Here is a 27228-nt window from a genome sequence, read left to right as displayed (position 1 = left end):
TCCTCATCTCCGTTCTAAATGGCCTACCCCTTATTCTTAAACTGTGGCCCCTTGTTCTGGACTCCCCCAACATTGGGAACATGTTTCCTGCCTCTAATGTGTCCAATCCCCTAATTATCATTTCTTGTGCTGTACTGTTCTGTACTTGTTGTGTCCTGTGTTGAATGAGCCTGCAAAGCTACAGTAGATAAGTACCATTCCATTCCTGTGGGGGGGGCTCAGCGGGAGCCAGTGCGGGGGGGGGGGGGGATGACGCCGAGAATGAAGATGGAGCCGGCCATGTACGGCGACAGGCCTGGTTTGCCGTTGCGAGATGGTAACACCATACTAAGAACTTTTATCGGCGCGAGAAAGGTGTCGTCGACATGTTGTGCACTGCCGAGGTGAGGTGTGCTGTACGATTTTACATACAAACATAGACAATAGGTGCAGCAGTAGGCTATTCTGCCCTTCAGGCCAGCACTGCCATTCAATATGATTGTGGCTGATCGTCCAAAATCAGTACCCCGTTCCTGCTTCCTCCCCATATCCCTTGATCCCCTTAGCCCAAAGAGCTAAATCTAACTCTCTCTTGAATACATCCAGTGAATTGGCCTCCACTGCCTTCTGTGGCAGAGAATTCCACAGATTCACAACTCTCTGGGTGTAAAACGTTTTTCCTCATCTCAGTCGTAAATCGCCTACCCCTTATTCTTACACTGTGACCCCTGGTTCTGGACTCTTCCCCTCCCCCCCCCCCCCCCCCCCCCCCCCCCCGAACCAGGTGAACATTTTTCCTGCACCTAGCCTGTCCAGTCCCTTAAGAATTTCATATGTTTTTTTTACCGGATTGTATGCAAAATCAAAGCACTTCACTGGAGCTGGGTACAAGCGACAATGAAGTATGGCTGAACGCATCGTCGGTGCACACGACAGTGCGTGAGAGACTCTCAAATTGAATTCGGCAGACGCAGCTGTGAAACAGATTGTTGCCATAATCTTTATTGCACTTTCACCGGGGGTTGCAAAACAATTACCACAAAAGTAAAACCGAGAAAAAACATCGCTAACGGATTAGGCTGGAGAGCAAACACCAGCCACGCCGCTCCTACCTGTACACAAACTAAGACCAAAGCTGGCAGCCATTTCCAGACCATTCTTGTCACTTATCGTCAGGGGTCAGGTCAGTTTGCTCGAACCAATGCAGCTGACATTGAAGTTTTCACATGAATCCTTCGCATCGTTTATTTATTTATATATATATATATATATATCTATATATATTTAAAGATTTATATATTTTTAAGTCTTTTGCTTCTTCTGTTTTGGGGATTGCACAGCTGTTCAATATTCACATCTTAGGACGGTGAGAATAAAAAGCAAATAAGTGCCTTAACTTAGAAACTTTTTAATTATAATAATCTGCGACGGATTCTCTACTTTACATATTTGGGAACAATTACATCTCTGTTCTGAATTCACTGAATTCAAAAAAAGGTAACTTGGGTCGCCAGTCACCAGCAAGACTTCCAATTCTCACTTGGAGGAGTAAAAAAAAGGGAGAGAGCCTCTGGTGTTCCTCGACTACCTGTCGGCGGAGGCGAAGTTGGCTTTGAAGTCCACGTCTCTTGCCACCACGCTGCCGTGACCGTCCCTCTCCAGGCAGTCACTGACTGTCTTTAGAACGACCCTCACCCTCCTGTCCATTGCTTTTAGGTGGGCGTCTATGAGGATGGGTGAGAGCTTGTCGTTGAGCAGCGATTCCGCCATGACCTCGCTCAGCCTGTGTTCTTCTTTTGCCAGCAACTGCAGACGGAGGTAGGTGGATTGCTTGATTCTGAACAGGGGGGGGCAAAAGGGCCAGGGTGTTAGCTCGTGTTCATAAAGTTGTAGGAGCAGAATTAGGCCATTCGGCCCATCTAGTCTTCTCCGCCAGGACCGATCTGTCTTACCCTCTCAACCCCATTCTCCGGCCTTCTCCCCAAAAAACCCCCGACACCTGTACTAATCAAGAATCTATAAGAAAATAACTGCAGATGCTGGTACAAATCGATTTATTCACAAAATGCTGGAGTAACTCGGCAGGTCAGGCAGCATCTCGGGAGATCAAGAAGGGTCTCGACCCGAAACGTCATCCTTTGTCCCGCCCCCCTGACATTAGTCTGAAGAAGGGTCTCGACCCGAAATGTCACGTCGACTTCTCCAACTTTAGATAGTTCCTCTGTCCCTCCCTTCCCCTCCTCCTTCCCAGATCTCCCTCTATCTTCCTGTCTCCACCTATATCCTTCCTTTGTCCCGCCCCCCTGACATCAGTCTGAAGAAGGGTCTCGACCCGAAACGTCACCCATTCCTTCTCTCCCGAGATGCTGCCTGACCCGCTGAGTTACTCCAGCATTTTGTGAATAAATCTAATCAAGAATCTATCCATCTCCACCTGAAAAATATCCATTGACGTGGCCTCCACAGCCGTTTGTGGCAATGAATTCCACAGATTCACCACCCTCTGACTAAAAAAATGTCTCCTCATCTCTTTTCTAAAGGTATGTTCTTTAATCCTGAGGCTGTGCCCTCTGGTCCTAGACTATCCCACCAGTGGAAACATCCTCTCCGCACCCACTCTATTCTCTATTCGGTAAAGCACGAAACAGCTGCGAAGAGTTGTGCCCTCCCCTCCCTCCCTATCAATGATGGGTTTACTTTACTTTACGTTAAGACTTTAGAGATACAGCGCGGAAACAGGCCCTTTGGCGCACCGAGTCTGCAACAACCAGCGATCACTCTGTACACGAGCACTGTCCCACACACGAGGGACAATTTACAATTTTTTACCAAAGCCAATTAACCTACAAACTTGTACGTCTTTGGTGTGTGGAAAGGAAACCGGAGCACCCAGAGGAAACCCATGCGATCACAGGGAGAACGTACAAACTCCGTACAGACAGCGCCCATGGTCAGGATCAATCCCGGGTCTCTGGTGCTGTAAGGCAGCAGCTCGATCACAGTGCAGTTTACTGTGCTGCCCCTAGAATAGAATCAGCAGAAGGACATGATCTTTCACGTCTCTGAACGCTTGGCGTGGAAGAGGCGTTTTAGTTTAGTTTAGTTTATGGTTTAGTTTATTGGTCTTGTTGTCACGTGTACCAAGCTTTTCGTTGCATGCTATCCAGCCAGGGAAAGGACTGTACGTGAGTACAATCAAGCCCCCACAGTATACAGATACAGGATAAAGGGAATAATGTTTAGTGTTTGGCAGTGAATGGAGGGAAGTGAATCACGTGCAGGAAGAGGAGATTAGTTTAATTCATGATCGTGTTCAGCATATATATTGTGGGCTGAAGGGCCTGTTCTTGTGCTGTACATCCATGTTCAATGTTCATGTTCTATGTTCTGTTCTATATTCTTTGTTCTCTGTTCCAAGTTCTATGTATTATGTTCCATGTTCTATGTAGTATGTTCCATATTCCATGTTCTATCTGCTGTGTTCTATGTTCTTTGTTCTATGTTCCATGTACTATGTACCATATTCTATGTTCTAAAGAACTCTGCTCTTTTGTTTGAGGAGACTGTATTTCCAGTTGAGGATGGGCACCACAATGGCACAGCTGAGAGAGCTGCTGCCTTACAGCGCCAGAGTTCCATCCTGACCTCGGGTGCTGTCTATGTGGAGTTTGCACCTTCTCCCCATTACCGCGTAGGTTTCCTCCGGGTGCTCCGGCCTCCTCCCGCATCCTAACGACTTGCGGGGTTGTAGGTTAATTGGCCTCCGTAAAAATGACCCTGGTGTGTATGGAGTGTATGAGCAAGTGGGATACCGTCGAACTAGTGTGACCGGGTGATCAATGGTCGTCGTGGGCCCAATGGGCTGAAGGGGTTGTTTCCATGCTGTATCTCTAAACTAAATTAAACTAAACTAAAAAACAAAGTTCTCTTCTTAACATTGTGGAGCAAAGCAAAGGGCTTCACTCGGTTAATGTGTTCTGATCACACTCCATTACCAGTCCAGAGTTTAAATCGCTGCACATCGATGTGATTGTTTATAGGTTGACATTATACCACCAGCGATCGTCACTGTGGGCTGGGGGGGGGTCTGTTCCTGTGCTGTACTGTCCTATGTCCCATCTGCACACCTCCCGCTGTGCACACACTCCTAAACCGGCTCCTCGACCGAACACACCCTCCGGGTGCTCCAGTTTCCTCTCACATCCCGAAGGCCTGCGGGTTTACAGGTTAATTGCCCCTCTGTACATTGCCCCTAGTGTGCGGGGAGTGGATGTGAGGTCAGGATCGAACCGGGGTTTCTGGCACCGTGAGGCAGCAGCTCCACCAGCAGTGCCACTGATAGTGGCACCCCAGGTAGCTCCTCGTGGGGATCGCATTGATATTATGTGAAACATCGTAAGATTTGTCCTCTGGGTTATGGGTGGTGAATAACTCCACGCTTTGCACGGCTCTGCTGTGTTGGCCCTGGGGGAATCAGTGCGGGTTGCTGGTGGGTACACGGAAGGGAACAAATTATAGGGCAATGGGTTGGCATTGATGGCTTTGCACGGGAGGGCAGGCAGAGATTCGGTGGGCCGAATGGCCCCCATTACGACGCAATGGGAAAACACTCACACCCTCGGTACTCACCGACAACACTGACTCAATGGCACCAGAATGGAAAGCTCATCGTGAGAATGTTTACCAAACCTGTGGACAGGACAAAGAAAAGATGTTAGGAAGAACCTTTCATGGTTCCAGGCAGCAAGCAAGAGCACTGTGGCCTACACATGGATCTAGAAACAAGCATACCTCTTTCCATCCAACCTCATTCTTGGACGTGCTGCTTTTCCTGACTGACTTTGGACTTTATCGGACTTGGTTTCTCTAACTACAAGTAACCTTTGCATTCCCTCTCCCTCCATCCGTCCCCCACCCTAGGCATCGCACAAGATTCACTGTCATCCTGTTGAGTTTCAATGTCAATGTATCATCGTTATCACCTAGCCCACAACCAACAATGGACCATTGTGGGCTCCACCTTCCCTTGATCATCGTTGCTTTTTGCATATCTTTCATTCCTTTGCTCCACATCTCTCAGTCACCGTCTATATCTCTCGTTCCCCTTTCCCCTGATTCTCAACCTGAAGAAGGATCTCCACCCAAAACACAACCTATTCCTTTTCTCCAGAGATGCTACCTGACCTGCTGAGTTTCTCCAGCACTTTGTGTCTATCTGCGGTTTAAAGCAGCATCTGCAGTTCCTTCCTACACATTTCAGTTTAGTTTAGTTTACCGACCATCAATCACCCTGTTACACTAATCCTACAATAATCACAGGGGGTCACAGGCCAGGGGTTTACAGAGGTCACAAGAGATTGGGCAGGGAGTTATGAGGGTCAACAGAGAATTCCAAAGGAACATCACCCTTAAGAGAAAGAAATGACCTAATTTCTGTCTGAGGCCATCAGGACTGTCAGCTTTTATAATTCCAGAGACTAAATGTTTGTCTACACTATAGTAACTTATTAACTTTATTTATATGCTGTAACTGTAATTCTTTTTTGTGCACAATCCGCAGGCATTGCCACTTTCATTTCACTGCACATCGTGTATGTGTATGTGACAAATAAACTTGACTTGAGTAAGAAAATAACTGCAGATGCTGGTACAAATTGAAGGTATTTATTTCACAAAATGCTGGAGTAACTCAGCAGGTCAGGCAGCATTTCAGGAGAAAAGGAATGGGTGCTGTTTCGGGTCGGGTCGAGACCTTTCTTCAGACTGAAGAAGGGTCTCGACCCGAAACGTCACCCATTCCTTCTCTCCTGAGATGCTGCCTGACCTGCTGAGTTACTCCAGCATTTTGTGAAATAATTTCTGTCTGAAGTGTGTCTTTTAGCTTTAAACAGTGATCCCTGGTTAATGATTCTCCCTCAAGATGAAACATCTTCTCCATGATCATTCTGCTAAGTTCCCTCAGGATGGAAAGATCGCAAACAATGTTGTTTGGTTTCAAATCATTTAGCTTAGTTTAGTTTAGAGATACAGTGTGGAAACCGGCCCTTGGGCCCACTGAGTCTGCGCTGACCAGCGATCACCCATTCGCACTAGTTCTATCCTACACACGAGGGACAATTTACAGAGAGATATAACATTGAGGTCCGAGAAAGTCCGATTGAATATAGTTCCAAGGTCTCCAATGAGGTAGATGGTAGGTCAGGACCGCTCTCTAGTTGGTGGTAGGATGGTTCAGTTGCCTGATAACAGTTGGGAAGAAACTGTCCTTAAATCTGGAAGTGTCCATTTTCAGACTTTTGTACCTGATGAGAGATGGGAGGAGAGGGAGTGAGACTCGTTCTTGATTATGCTGGTGGCCTTGCCAAGGCAGCGTGAAATGTAGATGGAGTCAATGGAAGGGAGGTTGGTTTGCGTGATGGTCTGGGCTATGTCCACGACTCTGCAATTTCTTGTGGTCTTGGATGAAGCTGTTCCTAAACCAGGTTGTGATGCATCCTGATACGATGCTTTCTCTGACTTCATGACCTTCAGACTGAGTTTCCTTCACAACAGGAATTTAAAAAAACATTCCTTGAAGAAAATTTCCAACAAATGTCTTTCTCCCCCCAGTCAATAATGCAGCCGACTCTGGTTAATGAACAAGACCTGGCAGGACTTGGTTCAGAATGCATTCACCTTTGATCTAGTTTTGCAGACTTGTTCTCGGGTAAACAGTGACTAAGTCCAAACCATTTGGATAAGAATTTCAAACAATGATTTCTATCAGCCCTCACAAACACACTGAAAAGTACAGGCAGTGTAGAGAGAAGCAAGTGACTGAATAAACCACCTGGCATAACCTTGGTACATTGATGTATCTGATACTGCTGTTTAGACTTTAGAGGTACAGTGAGGAAACAGGTCCTTCGGCCCACCAGGTCTGTGCCGACCAGCGATCACCCCGTACACTAGCACTGTCCTGAGGACAATTTTATAGTGTGCACAGAGCCTTTTACCCACAGTAGGGGAATCAAGAACCAGAGAACATGGGTTTAAGGTGAGGGGGGGGGAAAGGTGTTGTAAGAACCTGAGAGGCAACTTTTACACATAAACGGTGGTGGGTATATGGAAAGAGCTGCTAAAGGAGCTAATTGAGGCAGTTCCTATGACAACAGTAAAATATATTTGCACAGGTACATGGACAGTTCTCATCACTGAGTTCTTACTCCCTGATATTTCTACATCTGAGCTCTCGATATCTGATAATGATGTCTCAATATATATGCAGTTAGTAATGCGGGTGTTCTTATCACTGAGTTCCCGATATCTCGTGCTGTGCAAATGCAATGTGTAACAGCATGTGTTCTACTTATCAATCACATGCACTGTAGACAGCATTTATCTACAGATGCGCCATAGAGAGCATTTTATCGGGATGCATCACAACATGGTTTGGCAACAGCTTCATCCAAGATCGCAAGAAATTGCAGAGAATTGTGGACGTAGCCCAGACCATCACACAAACCAACCTCCCTCCCATTGACTCCACCTACACTTCACTCTGCCTCGGCAAGGCCAGCAGCATAATCAAGGACCCATCTCAACCCGGTCACTCCCTCTTCTCCCCTCTCCCATCAGGCACGAGGTGCAGAGGTGTGAAACCTCCACGCCTCCAGATTCAGGGACAGTTTCTACTCAGCTGTTATCAGGCAACTGAACCATCCTACCAACAACTAGAGAGCAGTCCTGAGCTACCATCTACTTCATTGGAGACCATCGGACTATCTTTAATCGGACTTTAATGGACTTTATCTTGCATTAAACGTTATTCACGTAATTCCCTTTATCATGTAGCAGTACCTTGTGGATGGCTCGATTGTAATCATGTATTGTCTTTCTGCTGACTGGGTAGCACGCAACAAAAGCTTTTCACTGTATCTCATGTACACGTGACAATAACCTAAACTCAAACACCAACTACTTACAGATCGCTTATATCAAGGTTTATGTAAACCTCATTGCAAACACGTGGCATTAAGAAGATGGAGAATGAGAGAATATAACAGGTTTACAGAAATGGGGAGGAATGATGCTAATGCCACAATTATAGACCAGATGCGCGAGACGTCTATAAGTGGTAAACTGCTGCAATCAACAATCAACGCAGGCACTTCAGAAATATTAATGACATCTTCTCGTGAACATTTTTGCCAATGGATCCCTAAAAGGCTGTGAAGTTATGCAAGGTTTCATTTATAACTGCACTTATATCTTTGTAATTATTTAATGACGTAATTGCATATTGTAAACAGTTAAAATGTAGAAACAAGGAACTGCAGATGCTGGTTTGCACAAAAGGACACAAAGTGCTGGAGTAACTCAGCAGGTCAGGCAGCATCGCTGTAGAACATGGAAAGGTGACATTTCGGGTCGGGACACTTCTTCAGACTGACAAGAGTGAGTTTGAAACGTCACCTGTCCTTGTCCTCCAGAGATGCTGCCTGACCCAATGAGTTACTCCAGCACTTTGTGCCCTTTTGTGTACTAATTAGCATCTGCAGTTCCGTCTCCATGTGGATAGGTGGCATTTCGGGTCAGGACCCTTCTTGATTCTCAGGGTCCTGACCTGAAATGTCGCCCATCCTTGTCCCCAGAGATGCTGCCTGTCCCGCTGAGTTACCTCAGCACTTTGTGTTCTTTTGTAAACGGTTAAGCCATGCTATAATTTTACTGATGAAGATAGCTCTGGGTTTGTAAGGCCTTGCTGCTGTTTTGGAAGGAGAAGTGGGTCAGTGCAGTGAGTCAAAGGGCAGATTGTGGATTGTGTCATCACGTTGACTTGTGACTTTGTTATTCAGTGTAAAATGTCTGCTTTCTGTTGTTAACTCATAATAGTTGGGTGATATATTTTTCAAGAGACAACAAAGAAAAACATGCACTACATCTTAATGTATGTCCATGTGTGATTATACATGTGTGTTTACAGGCAAACAAGCACACATCGGTTTGCATCACAGCTTGGTCTGGGAACAGCTTTAACAAGGGCGGCACGGTGGCGCAGCAGTTGAATTGCTGCCTTACAGCACCAGAGGCCTGGGTTCGATCCTAACCACGGGTGCTGTCTGTACGAAGTTTGTACGTTCTCCCTGTGGCCAGGTAGGTTTTCCCCAGGTGCTCCAGTTTTCTCCCACATTCCAAAGATGTGCAGGTTTGTAGGTTAATTGGCTTCATTACTAATGTAATTTGTCCCTAGTGTGTTGGATAGTGTTAGTGCACGGTAGGGGGTGATCGCTGGTCGGCAAGGACTCAGTGGGCCGAAGGGCCTGTTTCCGCGCTGTATCTCTAAACTAAACTAAGGTCCGCCGGAGTTGCAGATCACGCAGTCCATCACATAGACCAGACATCCTACCAAAGTGGCACAGAGTGCTGGAGTAACTCAGCAGGTTCAGGCAGCATCTCTGGAGAACATGGATGGGCGACAATGTCAGGACCCTTCTTCATCCCACCATCAAATCAACATACACCACACCATCATGAGAAAGCAGCCAACATAATCTGAGGCCTTTCTCACCCTGGCCTTCTCTCTTCTCCCGTCTGGAAGAAGATACAGAAGCTTGAAAGCACGCACCACCAGACTCAGGAACAGCTTCTTCCACTTTGTTATCAGACTACTGAATGGTGCTCCCGTAAGTGAGGGTGTCGTCCCGATCTTCCAACCTACCTCATTGTGGACTTTGGAACTTTTCTCTTGAACTGTTACACTATAATGCTGCAAAGCTTAGTCAGCACACTGGTATATTTCTCTTGCACTAGCTGTTATACTTGTCTATGGCTTGGTTGTACCCATGCATAGTATGATCTGATTTAATTGGGTAGAACACAAACAAAGGCTTTTCACCGTATCTTGATCCACGTGACAATAATAAACCAGTACCAACACATATGTTCACCCACAGATAAACACACGCGTTTACATGTATGTTTACACTCAGGCACAGCCACACAAACTACATGTTCAGATATATTCACACATCATACACATGCTTGAACACATACAAACACACAAGCACATATGCACACACATACACACGAACAGACAAGCACACACAAACATGCTGACACATGCACATAGACCCACACACATATGCACATACGCACGCACAACACACATGCATGCACGCACAACAGACACATACACACACGTGCACATGCACGCACAACACATACATGCATATATCCACACATGCATGGACGCACACACATTCTCTTGCACTACACACACATATCAACATAAGCACGCACAACATATACACACACAAACACACATACATACTTGCGCTCGCACATGCACCATACATATACAAACACAGGCTCTCTTACTCCTCCAATCGGGAGACAGTACAGATATATAACACACGTCGTATTCTTGCTCCTTACCCTCTTCCGTTGTCCAGATGAATAATAAACGAATCGTTTCCAAACTTCTCAAAGGTTTCGTAATGGTGCCGGTCCATGTTACCTGCAGAGGGGCAGCAGGGAAGCAGTCAGTGATGATGTGTTCTCCCTCCACCCACTCGTGGTCGTGTGCGTGTGTGTGTGTGTGTGCGTGTGTGCGTGCGTGTGTGCGTGCGTGTGTGCGTGTCTGTGTGTGTGTGTGTTTACTCAGCCAACGCACCTTTAGAAAGGAGACGAGGAGGAATGTCTAGCCAGAGGATGGTGAATGTATGGAATTCATTGCCACAGACGGCTGTGATGGCCAAATCATTTGGATGTTTTTAAAGTGGAGATTGACAGATTCTTGATTAGTAAGAGTGCCAGAGGTTATGGGGAGAAGGCAGGAAAATGGGGTTGAGAGGGAAAGATAGATCACAGTGGCACAGTGATAGAGAAGCTGCCTCACAGCGCCAGAGAGCCGGGTTCAATCCTGACTATCAGTGCAGTCTGTACGGGATTTGTACATTCTGCCTGTGACTGTTTATGTTTTCCTCGGGTGATCTGGTTTCCTCCCACACACCAAGGACGTACGGGTTTGTCAGGTCAATTGGCTGAGTAAAAATTGTAAATTGTCCCTACTGTGTAGGATAGTGCTAGTGTACAGCGATGATCGCTGGTCAGTACGAACCTGGTGGGCCACAGGGCCTGTTCCTGTGCTGGATCTCTAAAGGCGTAAAGTTTAAGGATTGAATGGTGGGGTAGACTCGATGGGCCGGATGGCCTAACTCTGCGCCGGTGACTTATGAACTGATGCGGTGGGCCGAAAGGCCAGCTCCCCTGCTGTACCACGCCACACGAGCCAGAGAGCTGTGCTTACCCATGAGGAAGTCAAAGACGGTCATGTCGATGAGGTCGAGGAGCCGTGTGCCGGAGTTGTATGGAGCCGTCTGCTTCACCTCCTCACAGTAGTCAGGGTCCATCTCCCACCTGCCCAGAGGGAACAGAAACCCGTCAGTGATAGCGACGTCCACACCTTTAGTTTAGTTAACCATTTGTGCTGCACAGTGGCTCAGCGGTAGAGCTGCTGCCTCACAGCGCCCTCACAGGGACCCGGGTTCAATCCTGACCACAGATGCTGTCTGTATGGAGTCTGTACGATCTCCCTGTGACCACGTGAGTCTCCTGCAAGAGCTTCAGTTCATTCCACGTTCCAAAGACATACAGGTTTGTCTGTTAATCGGCGTCTCTAACTTGTAAACTGTTCCTAGTGTGTAGGAGAGTGCTATTGTACGGGGTGATTACAGGGCCGTGCGGACTCGGTGGGCCGAAGGGCCTGTTTCTGCACTGTATCTCTAAAATCTAAAGTCTAAATTGTTACAAGATACAGTAAAAAAAAAAAATCTTGTTTACTATCCAGTCAGCGAAAACATATACATAATTACAGTCAACTTGTCCACAATGTACAGAAACACGATAAAGGGAATAACGTTTTGTGCAAGATAAATTCCAATAAAGTCCGAACAAATTAACCTTGTCATTCCTCGCACAAACCAGCCTCATTTCCATGGACTCCATCTATACCTCACGCTGCCTCGGCAAGGCCAGCAGCACAATCAAGGACCAGTCTCACCCCGGTCACTCCCCCTTCACCCCTCTCCCATTGGGCAAGAGCTACAGAAGTGTGAAGACGCACACCTCCAGATTCAGGAACAGTTTCTTCCCAGCTGTTATCAGGCAACTGAACCATCCTATCACCAACTAGAGAGCGGTCCTGAGCTACCATCTACCTCTCTGGAGACCCTCGGACTATCTTTGCATTTATTTAGCATTAAACATTATTCACGTTATTCCCTTTAACCTGTATCTATACACTGTGGACGGCTCGATTGTAATCACGTAGAGTCTTTCCGCTGACTGGATAGCACGTTATAAAAGTTTTTCACTGTACCTCGGTACACGTGACAATGAACTAAACCCAAATTCAAACCACTGAACCACTGAATGATGTCGGAGCTGACTGCGATGATGAATAAGACTAATCCTATCTGCAGGTCCATCCCTGGCCTATTCCCCTCCACTCCAGGCCTGTTCATGTGTCTTGATGGTGTGTCCCAGTTTAACCCCTTTGAAAGATGCCCAGAGTGAACACAAGGTGTCCCCGACCCCCAGACTTACTCTGCTCGCTTGCGCTTGTGGTAGGAACGTCGCCAGGGGTTCCTCCAGGTTTTCCGCCTGGCCAGAGCCAGGTCCGGGAGGAAGGCGGCCAGAGAGCCCTCGATCTTATCCGGCTTCCCGCACAGCGCGTGCTCGGTGGAGCAGTAGTACGAACACTCCCCGTAGAAGCAAATGTTGTTGGCTGCTCGGGGAGAGGAGGGGGAGGGGGGAGGGGAGAGGGTGAGGGGATAGAGGGAGGAGGAGAGAGACGGAGAAAGGGTGACAGTCAGCCGGGTAATCAGTACACTTGGCGTGAATGAACGTCTGTGTGTGTGTTGAGTTGGGGGAACACGTCACTGGGTTTGGCAACTAGCATGGGGGATGGTATCAGGGTGGCACGGTGGCGCAGCAAAAGAGTTATTGCCTCACAGCGTTAGAGACCCCGTCTGTACAGAGTTTGTACGTTCTCCCTGCGACCTCTTTGGTTTACTGTGGGGGCCCCAGTTTCCTCCAGCACTCCAACGACGTGCAGGTTTCTAGGTTGATTGGCTTTGATAAGTTGTAAAATTGTCCCAAGTGTTTGTAGGTTAGTGCGTGCGGTGATCGCTGGTCGGCGCGGACATGGTGGGCCAAAGGGCCTGTTTCCGCGCTGTATCTCGAAAGTCTAAAGTCTAAAGGTAGGTCTTGGAGCCAAAGCATGAGTTTTGGTTTTAGTTTTAGTGATACAGTGTGGAAACAGGCTCTTCGGCCCATCGAGTCCAAGCCGCCCAACCGTCACCTGTTCACATAAGCTCTATCCTACACATTGGGAACAATTCTCAGAAGCCAATTAACCTACAAACCTGCACGTCTTTGGAATGATGGAGGAAACCGGAGCACCCGGAGAAAACCCACGTGGTCAGAGGGAGAAAATGCAGATTCCGTGCAGACAGCACCCACAGTCAGTTAACATTGACTTCTCTAACTTTAGATAGTTCCTCTGTCCCTCTCTTCTCCTCCCCCCCCATCCCAGTTCTCCCACTGTCTTCCTGTCTCCAACTACATCCTTCCTTTGTCCCGCCTCCTCCCCTGACATCAGTCTGAAGAAGGGTCTCGACCCGATCGTCACCCATTCCTTCTCCCCTGAGATGCTGCCTGACCCGCTGAGTTACTCCAGCTTTTTGTGGCAGCCATAGTCAGGATCAAACCTGGATTTCTGGTGCTGTAAGGCAGCGACTCTACCCCTCAGTGGGCCTCTAAATTGCTCCTCTTGTGTAGGGAGGGAGTGGATGAGAAAGTAGGATAACATAGGACTGGTGCGAGCGGGTGATCGATCGGTGGTCGGCGTGGAGATGGTGGTCCTGCCTCCATGTTGTAGGTCTAAACAGGTCTAATTCCCTTGCCCTCACCTGGCACTAACAACTGCCCACTGCCCACTGCCGTGGTGGTGGAGCAAGACCGTTATCAGAGCCCAGGGCAGGAGCGGAGGGGGGGTGGGGGTGGTGAGATTGGAGGGGGTTCTCCACCAAACCCACTGGCCCACCTGGAGAGATGAAGAAGGTCCTCCAGAGCTTCTTGTCGTGCGTGACGTCCCGGATTTCCCTCGTCATGTTGACCAGTCTCCCGGCCACCGGGGGCACCCGTCGGAAATCCAGGATCCTGGGAAGAGAAAGAGTTCTCCGTTGGTGAGCCGCCAGGTCAAACGCAGGAAACGGGAGCGCTCTTCCACGCAGTCCCCTCCTCTTGCCCAGTGGCCTTACCTGTCCAGGTGGAAGGCAGCAATCTCTGAGTTGTGCCGCTCATAGTCGGAGAAGTAGAAGAAGTCTGGCGGAGTTTCCTGTTCCCTGGTTTGTCTGGAAATGACAAATAATCGACATCAATGTGGCTGTGCACGGTCTATTGTTTGATTTGTACACCTTTATGTATAATATTATCTGATCTAATTGGCTAGCAAGCAAAACGAACCTTTTCTTTACAGTATTATCTGATCTGATCTGATAGATACAAAATAAAGCCTTTCACTGTACCTCGACTCGGTGCACGTTACAATAATAAACCTAGACCTCCACCTAGACCCAAGGCTCTATCCACGTGCTTCTCTGACAAAGAGCAGAGGGATTTCTCCCGCTGATACTACTTGGATGGATAACCAGTAATGATGTGTCAGAATGTGGATTTACAAAGAGAGTCGGGGGAATGATTTAAGGGTCCTTGTCACCATTTGTCCCGAACAGCCCCATAACAGAGGATTTACGAGCTGCTCCCAGCCACACATTCGGAGATGGGCATCAAGTGCCGCTGGAAGGTCAACAACTCGGTGAAAGACGCTCTTCGGTCGGCCCGAACCTCATTGATCTCCCAGCGGAGCGAGATGCCCATCGGGGAACGTTGCCGACCGGCCCGCTGCAGACTGCAGGAGTACGTGCTGAGGGACGCACTGAAGCTCGGTGCAGCCAACGCCAAGGCTGTGTGGGGGAGGACCACCGTCTAGGGTCCTTCCGCTGCTGGACACTGGGGGGCAGAGTGTGGTGGAGACGCCCCTCATACAGGGGAAGGGACTTCACACCAGGGGGCCACATGAGTGGCAAGGGTGGCGGGTATAATGGTAGTGAACACTACCAAATACACCGCTAATGATTGTATGTATAGCTGCTGAGCATGTCGGAAGAGTTTTTGGTTTGTATATATTTTTGGAAGAAGAGTGCATGAATTTAGTTTATTGACATGTGTACCGAGGTACAGTGAAAAGCTTTTGTTGCGTGTTAACCAGTCAGCAGAAAGGCAACACATGGTTACAATTGAACCATCCACAGTGTACAGATACATGATAAAGAGAATAACGTGAACAATGTTTCGTACAAGATAAAGTCCAGTAAAGTCCGATCAAAGATAGTTCGAGGGTCTCCAATGAGGTAGATAGTAGCTCAGGAGTGCCCTCTAGCTGCTGGGAGGATGGTTCAGCTGCCTGCAGGAGGGAGATTGACTGTCTGCTTGAATGGTCCCAGAATAATATTCTTGCTCCAAACATTGGCAAGACTAAGGAGTTGATTGTTGACTTTATTGACCTTTTGTGCCCATCAATAATCACCTTTTAATCAATATCACTAACCTAGCAGCACCCTCAGTGCCACTTGTATCAGCTTGCTTTTCACAAACTGGCTCTAATGTTATAACAGTAAATACAGTAGAAAGTACTTGTGAGCTTTGGACTTTGGACCTTAGAGATACAGTGCTAAAACAGACCTTTCGGCCCACCGAGTCCAGGCCGATCAGCGGTCACCGCATACACCGCACTATCCCACACATTAGGGACGATTTACAATTTATACCTAAGCTAATTAACTTACAAACCTGCATATCTTTGGAGTGTGGGAGGAAACCGGAGCACCCAGAGAAAACTCACCCAGTCGCGGGGAAAACGTACAAACTCCATACAGACAGCACCCGAGGTCAGGATCGAACCCGGGTCTCTAGTGCTGTAAGGCAGCAGTTCTACCGCTACGCCACTGTGCCACTGTGAAGGACCAGGGCAGGCTGAGTCACCGAAGGACGTGCTATAAATGCAAGGTTTTCTTTCTTAAATTGGAATAGGAGGCTGAAATGACTTCAGAAGCTACCATCTAGCAACTGCCTGTGAATGTTCTGTGTGGGTGGTTAGAGACACCAGGCAGGAATGTGCTGACTGAGCAGATTTCAACCAAGCCAGGATTTGGGGTCAGTGTGGTTATAATGAGATCTGCCCGTCTCCAGGGGAATTGGCCAGCCACCAGGCGGTGCTGTTGAGTCAGGCAAGGGAGTGGTCCTGGGGAGAGGGGAGGAGGTGAGCAGTCTGATTGAGTATATTGTACCGGGTCAGTCTGCCTTGTTCACAAGCACCGCAGAGCTGGAAGTGGCTGGGTGGATGGTGTTGTCGCTTCATGCCTGTGCACGCGTGTCTGTGTATGTGTGAGTGTGAATTTTTGTGTGTATGAGTGTGAGTTGGATGTGTGAGTTGTTTGTGTCTGTCTGTGTGTGAGTTGTTTGTGTGTGAGTGTGTGTATGTGAGTGCGTGTGTGTGAGAGAGAGTGAGATAGATATGTGCATAAAACACACCCAGTTGGGGGAACAGTGGGTCGAGCAGCATCTGTCGATGTTTTGGGTTGAGACCCAGCAACAAATACATGTGTATCTTCTTCTTGTGTGTGTATACACATGCGTCTCTGTATGTGTGTGTCTATGTTCAAGTCTGTGCGTGTGTGTATGTGTATGTGTGTGCAACTACATATGACCATCTGTATGTCTCTTTGTGAATGAGTCTGTGTGTGTGTGTATGTGCATGCGTAGAAAGGAACTGCAGATGCTGGTATATACCAAAGATAGACACAAAGTGCTGGAGTAACTCAGCGGGTCAGACAACATCTATGGAGAAAAAAGATGGGTGACTTTTCGGGTCAGTTCTGAAGAAGGGTCCCGACCCGAAACATCACCTATCCTTTTTCTCCAGAAATGCTGCCTGACCTGCTGAGTTACTCCAGCACTTTGTGCCTATCTTAGGTGTGTGTGTGTGTGTGTGTGTGTGTGTGTGTTCTTGTGTGTTTTTGTGCGTGTTTGTATGTGGGTGTGTGTACAAAATCATGAGAGGAATAGATCGGATAAATGCACAGAGTCTCCTGCCCAGAGTTGGGGAATCGAGAACCAGAGGACGTAGGATTAAGGTGATGGGGGAATGGTGAGGGGCCACTTTTTTACACACAGGGTGGTGGGTGCATGGAATGAGCTGCCAGAGGAGGTAGTTAAGGCAGGTACTATCGTAACATTTAAGACACATTTAAACAGGTACATGGATAGGACAGATTTAGTGGGATATAGACCAAGTTGAGCCCAAACCTCCCCTGCATTGGTGCAGCACCCTCTCCTCCCCCCCTCCCCCTCTCCCCCCTCTCCCCCTCCCCTCCTGCCCTCCCCTCCCCCTCCTCCACCCCCCCTCCCCACTCCACCCCCCTCAACCCCACTTATCCTCCCTCCCTTCCCCCTCCATCCCCCTCCCCTCCCCCTGCCACACTCCCCCTCCCCCTCCACTCCATCCCCCTCAACCCCCCCCTTTTCCTCCCTCCCTCCCTCCCTCCACCCCTCCCTCCCTAGGAAATAGATTTAAACTTTAAAACGTGAATAACTAAAAATATAACACCGATTTCAATGAAACTCCTTCCATTAGCACCAAAGGGCGACGGTGAGTGAGGTGGGCCTACAATTGTCGCGCTATCATGTATCTTTTTGGCTGTAGTTCAGGAACAACCAAACAAACAAACGAGAGTTTTAGTATATAGATGGGCCAAACGCAGGCTGGTGTAGATGGAGCATGTTGGTCGGCATGGGCAAGCTGGGCCGAAGGGCCTGTTAACACGCTGTATGACTTTATGACTCTAAAGTCAACAATCAGCTCCATGGTCGTCCTGATGTTGAGAGCAAGATTGTTGTTCTGGCACCATTCAGTCAGACAGTTAATCTCTCCCCTACACTTTCTTCTCCACGCTGTACGACTCTGTGGAAGACACTTTGTGTCTGCCAATGGGTGTTTTTAGCTGCCTCTCGTTTTTAAGCAGGAGGGCATGATTGGGAAATTAAAGTCAAACTGTTTGTGTACCAGGCAGCTGATAACACTGGAATAGTCTGTCCTCGTGTTCCCAACGTTCCCCGCACTCGTTACAAAGTACAACCACAGTTATTTTCACCGCACACTGATCCCACAGGACCTTCACCGTCCATCTCAGCACTTATTAACGCGCGTGCCAATTAGAGACCGTGACATGGATTTGGCCTCATGTCCCTCATGTCTTGGCTCAGCGGTGCGGGTCGTGGGGATGGACACCTCTCTCGGTCTTTGCCATTGTGCCGTGGGGTCTCACTGTGGCCGAGGGCACAGGCTCAGCTGGTAGAGTCGGCACCTCTGTATGACTGTGACTCTACCCAGCCAGCATCGTCAGAGACCCACACACCCTGGCCACGCTCGCATTTCACCCATGCCTTCAGGAATAAGATGCAGGAGCTACGTATAGATCTACGTATAGATTGGGCCAACCACATTGGTAGCAGCGCTGAGGAGGAGGGTTTTCCTGGAATGTATATGGGATTGTTTTTTAAACCAATATGTAGAAGAACCGACTAGAGGACAGGCCATCCTAGACTGGATATTGTGTAATGAGGAAGGTTTAGTTAGCGATCTTGTTGTGCAAAGCCCCTTGGGCAACAGTGACCATAATATGGTGGAATTCTGCATTGGGTTGTGGAGTGACAGGGTTAATTCAGAGACTAGGGTCCTGAACGTAAAGAAAGGAGACTTTGAAAGAATGAGATGGGAATTGGCTAGGATAGACTGACAAATTATACTTAAAGGGCGATACAATGGCAAAGATTTAAAGACCGCATGGATGAACTCCAAAAACTACTCATCTCTGTCTGTCTGGTGACAAAATAAAACGGGGAAGGCAGCTCAACCGTGGCTAACGAGGAAAATCAAGGATAGTGTTAAATCCAAGGAAAAGGCATATAAATTGGCCAGAGGCAGCTGCAAACTGGAGAACTGGGAGAAATCTAGAACTCAACAAAAGAGGACAAAGGGGTTTATTGAGAGGGGAAAAAATGAGCATGAAAGAAATCGTGCGGGGAATGTAAAAACTGACTGTTTAAGCTTCTTTAGATATGTAACAAGGAAAAGATTAGTGAAGACCAATGTAGGTCCCTTACAATCAGAGACAGGTGAATTAATAATGGGAAACAAAGAAATGGCAGACCAGTTAAATTAATACTTTCGTTCTATCTTCACTAAGGAAGACAATAGACAATAGACAATAGACAATAGGTGCAGGAGTAGGCCATTCAGCCCTTTGAGCCAGCACCGCCATTCAATGCGATCAAGACACAAACAATCTCCCTCGAATACTAGGGGACCGAGGATCTAGTGGTAGGGAGGAACTGAAAGGAAACCACATTAGTCAGGAAATGGTGTTAGGTAAACTATTGGGACTGAAGGCAGATAAATCCCCAGGGCCTGATGGTCTGCATCCCAGAGTACTCAAGGAGGTGGCCCTAGAAATCGTGGATGCATTGGTGATCATTTTCCAATGTTCTCTCGACTCTGGATCAGTACCTGTGGACTGGAGGGTAGCCAATATAACTCCACTTTTTAAGAAAGGAGGGTGAGAGAAAACGGTGAATTATAGACCAGTTAGCCTTACATCGGTAGTGGGGGAGATGCTTGAGTCAATTAATAAAGATGTTATAGCAGCTAATTTGGAAAGCAGTAACAGGATCGGTCAAAATCAGCATGGATTTATAAAGGGCAAATCATGCTTGACTAATCTTCTGGAATATTTTGAGGATGTAACAAGTAGAATGGACAAGGGAGAGCCAGTGGATGTGGTGTATCTGGACTTTCAAAAAGCCTTTGACAAGGTCCCACGCAAGAGATTAGTGTGCAAAATTAGAGCACATGGTATTGAGGGTAGGGTATTGGCATGGATAGAGAACTGTTCGGCAGACACGAAGCAAAGAGTAAGAATTAACGGTCCTTTTCAGAATGGCAGGCAGTAACTGGTGGGATGCCGCAAGGCTCGGTGCTGGGACCCCAGTTGTTTACAATACATATTAACGATTTCGGTTAGGGAATTAAATATGACATCTCCAAGTTTGCGGATGACACAAAGCTGGGTGGCAGTGTGAGCTGCGATGAGGCTGCAGGATGACTTGGATAGGTTGGGTGAGTGGGCAGATGCATGGCAGATGCAATATAATGTGGATAAATGTGAGGTTATTCACTTCGGTGGCAAGAACAGGAAGGCAGATTATTATCTGAATGGTGTCACGAGACCTGGGTGTACATCAGTCACTGAAAGTAAGCATGCAGATACAGCAGGCAGTGAAGAAAGCTAATGGCAAGTTGGCCTTCATTGTGAGAGGATTTGAGTTTAGGAGCAAGGAGGTCCTACTGCAGTTGTACAGGGGCCTGGTGAGACCACACCTGGAGTATTGTGTACAATTTTGGTCTCTTAATTTGAGGAAGGACATTATTGCTATTGGGGGAGTGCAACGTAGGTTCACCAGGTTAATTCCCAGGATAGTGGGAATATGATGAAAGAATGGGTCGACTGGGCTTGTATTTACTGGAATTTAGAAGGATGAGAGGGGATCTTATGGAAACATATAACATTCTTAAAGGATTGGACAGGCTAGATGCAGGAAAAATGTTCCCGATGTTGGGGGAGTTCAGAACCAGGGTTCACAGTTTAAGAATAAGAGGTAGGCCATTTTGGACTGAGATGAGGAAAAACCTTCACCCAGAGAGTTGTGAATCTGTGGAATTCTCTGCCACAAAAGACAGTGGGGGGCATTTCACTGGATGTTTTCAAGAGAGAGTTAGATTTAGCTCTGAGGGCTAAAGGAATCAAGGGATATGGGGAAAAAGCAGGAACAGGGCACTGATTTTAGATGATCAGCCATGATCATAATGAATGGAAGTGCTGGCTCGAGGGCCAAATGGCCTACTCCTGCACCTATTTTTCTATGTTTCTGTTTCTATGTTTCTATGTGCCTGAAAACTGTAACGTCCAGGTTCAGGAACAGCATCCATCAGGCTATTAAACACTACAACCTCCAATTAAGCTCTGAACTACATACACTTGGGGGCATTGGTTTTGTGTTTGCTCTATTATTGTTTGTTTTATATATATATATATATATATATATATATATATAGAAAAATATAAAATAATTGTATTATTACTATTATTATTTTATATAAATATATATACAAACAATAATAGTAATAATAAAATTATATATATATATATATATATATATATAAATATACATATTACTTTTTTTGTTGTTTAGACTTTAGCCTCATAGCTTCAGAGACCTGGGTTCGATCCTGACTACGGGTGCTGTCTGTATGGAGTTTGTACATTCTCCTCGTGGCTGCATCGGTTTTCTTTGGGTGCTCCTGTTTCGACCCACATTCCAAGCACGTGCATGTTTGTAGGTTAATTGGCTTCTGCAAATGTCCCTAGTGTGTAGGATAGAACTAGTGTACGGGTGATCGCAGGTCGGTGAGGACTCGGTCAGCCGAAGGGTGTGATTCTGTGTCTCCAAACATAAAGAAAATGCTCCTTTATGATGTGTCTCGAAACAACTCTAAACAATATCAGTACTAACTCTCTGTCTGTCTGTCTGTCTGTCTGTCTGTCTGTCTGTCTGTCTGTCTGTCTGTCTGTCTGTCTGTCTGTCTGTCTGTCTGTCTGTCTGTCTGTCTGTCTGTCTGTCTCTCTCTCTCTCTCTTTTTCTCTCTCTTTTTCTCTCTCTTCCTCTCTCTCTCTCCATCTCCCTTTCTTTTCCTCTCTCCCTCTCTCCTACTTTGTTCCAATTATATATTATTTATATATGTAATGTGTTATTAGTTTCACGTGCTAAACCTCCTTCCAACTTGTGCCCTTGGTCCATTGCAGATCAGATTCTTGTCTCTGATCGGCACATTCAGGGGCATGGCTCCAGAGAGTCGGTTGTGATAGATCTGCAGTCGGGTTACTAACCTTGCACCTGTGTGACTATGTGGTGAAAACACTGTACACGAGAAGGACAAAAACCGGACTCCCAGGGCACCTACTTTGCAAACAAGATCAAATGATGTCACAGTAATGCAGCTGGTGGATCTGCCACCTCACAGCTCCAGAGACACGGGTTCGATCCTGACCTTGGGTGCTCTCTGTGGGGAGTTTGCACGTTCTGTCTGTGACGCAGGAAAAAAAATCTCCACACAGACAGATGGAGACTGTCAGGATGAAACCCGGGTCTCTGGCGCTGTAAGGCAGCCGCCCTGTGCTGCCCTACACATGCACCTGTCCAAGTGTCTTTTAAATGCTGTTATAGTACCTGCCTCAACTACTTCCTCTGGCAGCTTTTTCCATGTACCCACCACCCTCTGAGTGAAAAATATGCCCCTCAGGTTCCTATAAAATCTTTCCTCTCTCACCTTAAACCTTTGCTCTCTGGTGTTGACTCCCCTACTGTGGGAAAAACACTGTGTATTCACCCTATCTATCCCCTCATGATTTTATCCTCAGATCACCCCTCAGATTCCTAAACCCCAAGGAATAAAGTCTTAGAAAAAGACAAAAATGCTGGACTAACTCAGCGGGTCAGACTGCATCTCTGGAGAAGATGGATAGGTGGCACAGACAATAGGTGCAGGAGGAGGCCATTCGGCCCTTCGAGCCAGCACCGCCATTCAATGTGATCATGGCTGATCATTCTCAATCAGTACCCTGTTCCTGCCTTCTCCCCATACCGCCTGACTCCACTATCCTTAAGAGCTCTATCTAGCTCTCTCTTGAATGCATTCAGAGAATTGGCCTCCTCTGCTTTCTGAGGCAGAGAATTCCACAGATTCACAACTCTCTGACTGAAAAAGTTTTTCCTCATCTCAGTTCTAAATGGCCTACCCCATATTCTTAAACTGTGGCCCCTGGTTCTGGACTCCCCCAACATTGGGAACATGTTTCCTGCCTCTAACGTGTCCAACCCCTTAATAATCTTATACGTTTTGATATCTCAGGCATCTCAGGTCTCGACTACTTGAGGCTGTGTGGAAAGTTTTTTTGACACAGAGGGTGGTGGGTGCCTGGAACACACTGCCAGTGGTGGTGGTGGAGGCAGATACAACAGTGACTTTTAAGAGGCTTTTAGATAAGACATCGGAGCAGAACTGATCAGTCTGAAGAAGGGTCCTGACCCGAAATGTCACCTATCCATGTTCTCCAGAGATACTGCCTGATCCGCTGAGTTACTCCAGCACTTTGTGTGTGTTTTTTTTTGTAAACCGGCATCTGCTGTTCTCAGAGCTCTGGATTATTTGACTTTTGACCTTAGCTGTCAACTCTTCAGTGAATAAAAATGCTATTTTATTTTGAATCACACTTTGCAGAAAAAAATATACGAAAATAAAAGTTGAAGCATTAAAAACGAAAATAAAGTGTGTCATCACGAAAGTGTTATCTTTATGACCAATTTGCAGCACTTTAATTAAGCCATGCTGCTTGATAAATGGTGCCTTCAGATTGTCTTGTGCAGGATAATAGGCGTTTATTCACAGAAATTCAATTAAATTATGCAAAATGCCTGGCATCCTGATAGGTTTTGTGAAATTCAAATGGGACATTGTTAAGCCGCTTGGAACTCCCCAGAAACACCTTGGCCCAGTAAATTGTGCCTTCAATCAAGGGGGATTAGCATCTTGGATAGCTGATTGTAATTGAAATGTAGGTTTGTCTGCCAGTGGCACCTTGGCCGTCCATTCACGCACACCCAAAAGTGCTCAACAGGTAAGCTGGAAAGAGTGCATGGACGGTTTTACAAGAGAGTTGCCAGGACTCGAGGGCCTGAGCTATCAGAGGAGTTTGGGCAGGCTAGGACTTGAGTGGGAAAGATAGATCAGCCATGATTGAATGGCGGAGTAGATCTGATGGGCTGAATGGCCTAATTCTGCTCCTAGAACTTATGAACTTTTGAGCAGAGTGTTTGGGTTTGTGTTTATTGTTATCGGTTGACTATTGTGTACCGAGATGCCATGAAAAATGGTGTTTTACGTGGTATCCAGGCAGATCATACCGTGCATGACTACAACAGGTCATGCAAAATGGGAAATAAAATCTCAGTGCAGGATATAGTGCGACAGATGCAGCGGAAGGAAAAGTGCAAGAGGCGCAATGAGGTAGGTTGGGAGATCGGGGATTTACATTTGTACTTAGCATACGAGAGTCTGAAGAAGGGTCCCAACCTGAAACGTCACCTATCGTTGTTCTCCAGAGATGCTGCCTGACCCGCTGAGGTACTGCAGCGCTTTGTGTCTTTTTCTTTGTCTACCGGCATCTGCATTTCCTTCTGTCGGTATGTGAACTCAACCCTGTTTCGTGAAGTTGATGATCAACACCTTTGTTTTTCTGACGTTGGGGGCCTAAATGTGGAGCAAGAGCTCTGGGGTTAAATCGAGATCAAGACCGTTGGGACTAAATGTGGAGTGATGGCACGGGGCCTAAATCTCGAACACGGGTATTGGGTCTGAATGTGGAGAATGGGCACAGGGTCTAATTGTGATCAAGGGCATTGGGCCTAAATCTAAAACTAGGGAATGGGACCTAAATCTAGAACAAGGGCACTGGGCCTAAATCTAGACCATGGATACCTGGGCCTAAATCTAGAACACGGGCATTCGGGCCTAAACCTAGAACACGAACACCGAGCTTAAATCTAGAACAAGGGTACTGGGCCTAAATCTAGAACAAGAGAGCTGGGCCTAAATGTGGAGCCACACCAACAGGCCTGAACCTGCTTCTAGTGTTTTTGGAAACAGACAGCAGTGTTTTGTTCTGCACTGATCTGATGGATTTGATCCAATTTTTTTAACCAGATGTTGTCTAATTGAAAACATGTGCAGTTGTAAAAGCTGTACCAAGTCCAAAACTCACAGTGGCTGTGTCACTTTTTGAATGTTTACATTTCCTTTGTATGTAAAATACATGACCGTGCAATGTAAAATGGCCAGGTGGCCCATGGTATCAGTACTAGCTTTATCTAAGAGCAATGCTGAGGGCAGCACAGTGGAGCTCCTGCCTCACGGTGCCAGAGACCTGGGTTCGATCCTGACCTCGGGCTCTCTGTGTGGAGTTTGCATGTCTTCCCTGTGACCGCTTCCACGCTGTATCTCTAAACTAAACTTGACAATGATCTAGCCGTCATAATTCTCCAGAGATTTACTATCGACACTGTGGACGGCTTGATTGTAATCACACACACCAGGGACAATTCATAGAAGCCTATTAACCTGCAAACCTGCACATCTTGGGAATGTGAGAGGAAACCGGAGCACCCAGAGAAAACCCACACAGTCACAGGGGGAACGTACAAACTCCGTACAGCCAGCACCCAAGGTCAGGATTGAACCCGTTAAATTACCATCCCCTTGTCTTGAAACTGTGCTCCCTTTATCTCAGACTAGGTAAATTAGTCAGGCACGTTCACCTTGCCTCGGCCTCTTAGAGTTTTAAACATTTGGGCGGCACATTAGTGCAGCAGTAGAGTTGCTGCCTTAAAGAGCCAGAGACCAGGGTTGGACCCTGACTGTGGGTGCTGTCTGTATGGAGTTTGTACGTCTGGAGTCTGTCTGTATGGAGTTTGTACCTTCGCCCTGTGAGTGTGTGGGTTTTCCCCGGGTGCTCTGGTCACCTTCCACACTACAAAGATGTGCAGGTTTGTAGGTTAACTGGACTAGGTAAATTGTAAATTGTCTGTAGTGAGTAGCATAGAACTAGTGTATGGGGTGATCGCTGGTTGGCATGGGCCCGGTGGGCCACGGGACCTGTTTCCACGCTGTATCTCTAAACTAAACTAAAGTAAATCTCCCCTCAGCATCTCTTGTTTGGCAGAAAGCAATGCTGGCCAGACGTTCTCTCCTGGTTAGTGTTGATCTCCATCCCAGGCAACATTCTTGGAAACCTCTCCATGCCATCACATCCTTCCTGTAAATGCCTTGAGCCACACGCCAGGTTGCCACGGCAACGGCCATCCCCTGGCCAGTGGAGAAGTGAAGTGAGCATTTTTTTCGGCTCGCTTGGAGTCTGGAGGAACAGGTGCTTCCTTTGCAAGCCCAGACTTATTCCCCCTTTAGTTTAGTTTCCCCTTTTCTGAACTCCATCACAAATCACTCCGTCAATCTGATGACCCGACCCGAGACGTCATCTATCCATTTTCTCCAGAGATGCTACCTGACCCGCTGAGTTCAGACTTTAGACTTTAGAGATACAGCGCGGAAACAGGCCCATTGGCACACCGAGTCCGTGCCGACTAGCGATCACCCCGTACACGAGCACTATCCCACACACTAGCAACAATTTACACCGGGCAAATGTCGATGAACCTACAAACCCACTCGTCTCAGGAGTTTAGTTTAGCTTAGAGATACAGTGCCCTTCGGCCCACCGAGTCCACACCAACTAGCAATCATCCCGTACACCAGCACCAGCAATATCCTATGCACAAGGGACAATTTACACTTTGCAGAAGTCAATTAATCTACAAACCCGCACATCTTTGGAGTTTAGTTTAGTTTAGTTCAAAGATACAGCATGGAAACAGGCCCTTCGGCCCACCAAGTCCATGCCAGCCAACTATCACCCCGCACACCAGCACTATCCTATACACAAGGGACAATTTACAATTTACAGAAGTCAATTAACCTACAAACCTGCACGTCTGAAGTGTGGGAGGAAACCGGAGCACCCAGGGGGAAACCCACGCAGTCACAGGGAGAACATTAAAACACTTTATACAGACAGCACCTGTGGTCAGGATCAAATCCGGGTCTCTGGCGCTGTAAGGCAGCAACTCTACCGCTGTGCCACTGTGCCGCCCTAGTTACTGAGTTTTGTATCTATCCCATCCAGAAATGTCACCTATCCCTGTTCTCCAGAAATGCTGCCTGATCCACTGCGTCACTCCAGTATTTTGTATCTATCCCATCTAAAAACGTCACCTATCCATGTTCTCCAGCCTGTTTCTGTGCTCTATGTCGCGATAGCTTTTTGGTTTTTCCACTAGGGGGCTGGCATAGATTCGATGGGCCGAACAACCTCCTGGGCCATAGCGATTCCACAACACTAAATGTAGGTGTGGAAATAT

General features: G+C 47.2%; 1 protein-coding gene across 1 annotated transcript in view; it reads right to left on the bottom strand.

Annotated features, from left to right (window-relative positions):
• Positions 1-956: 956 nt before the first annotated feature.
• Positions 957-27228, bottom strand: part of LOC144604048 (extracellular serine/threonine protein kinase FAM20C-like) — a 47879-nt gene continuing 21607 nt past the window's right edge. Inside the window, exons 4-10 of the mRNA XM_078418087.1 lie at positions 14286-14378; positions 14069-14184; positions 12568-12748; positions 11270-11379; positions 10396-10477; positions 4609-4668; positions 957-1816 (exon numbers count right to left, since the gene is read on the bottom strand). Of these exons, the coding sequence (XP_078274213.1) occupies positions 1564-1816; positions 4609-4668; positions 10396-10477; positions 11270-11379; positions 12568-12748; positions 14069-14184; positions 14286-14378 (895 nt within the window). The 3' untranslated portion in view covers positions 957-1563. The remainder of the gene's footprint in view (positions 1817-4608; positions 4669-10395; positions 10478-11269; positions 11380-12567; positions 12749-14068; positions 14185-14285; positions 14379-27228) is intronic.

This window comes from Rhinoraja longicauda, chromosome 21 (assembly GCF_053455715.1).
Source record: "Rhinoraja longicauda isolate Sanriku21f chromosome 21, sRhiLon1.1, whole genome shotgun sequence".
NCBI classification, from domain to species: Eukaryota; Metazoa; Chordata; class Chondrichthyes; order Rajiformes; family Arhynchobatidae; genus Rhinoraja; species Rhinoraja longicauda.
This window is presented reverse-complemented; position numbering and strand designations above follow the sequence as displayed.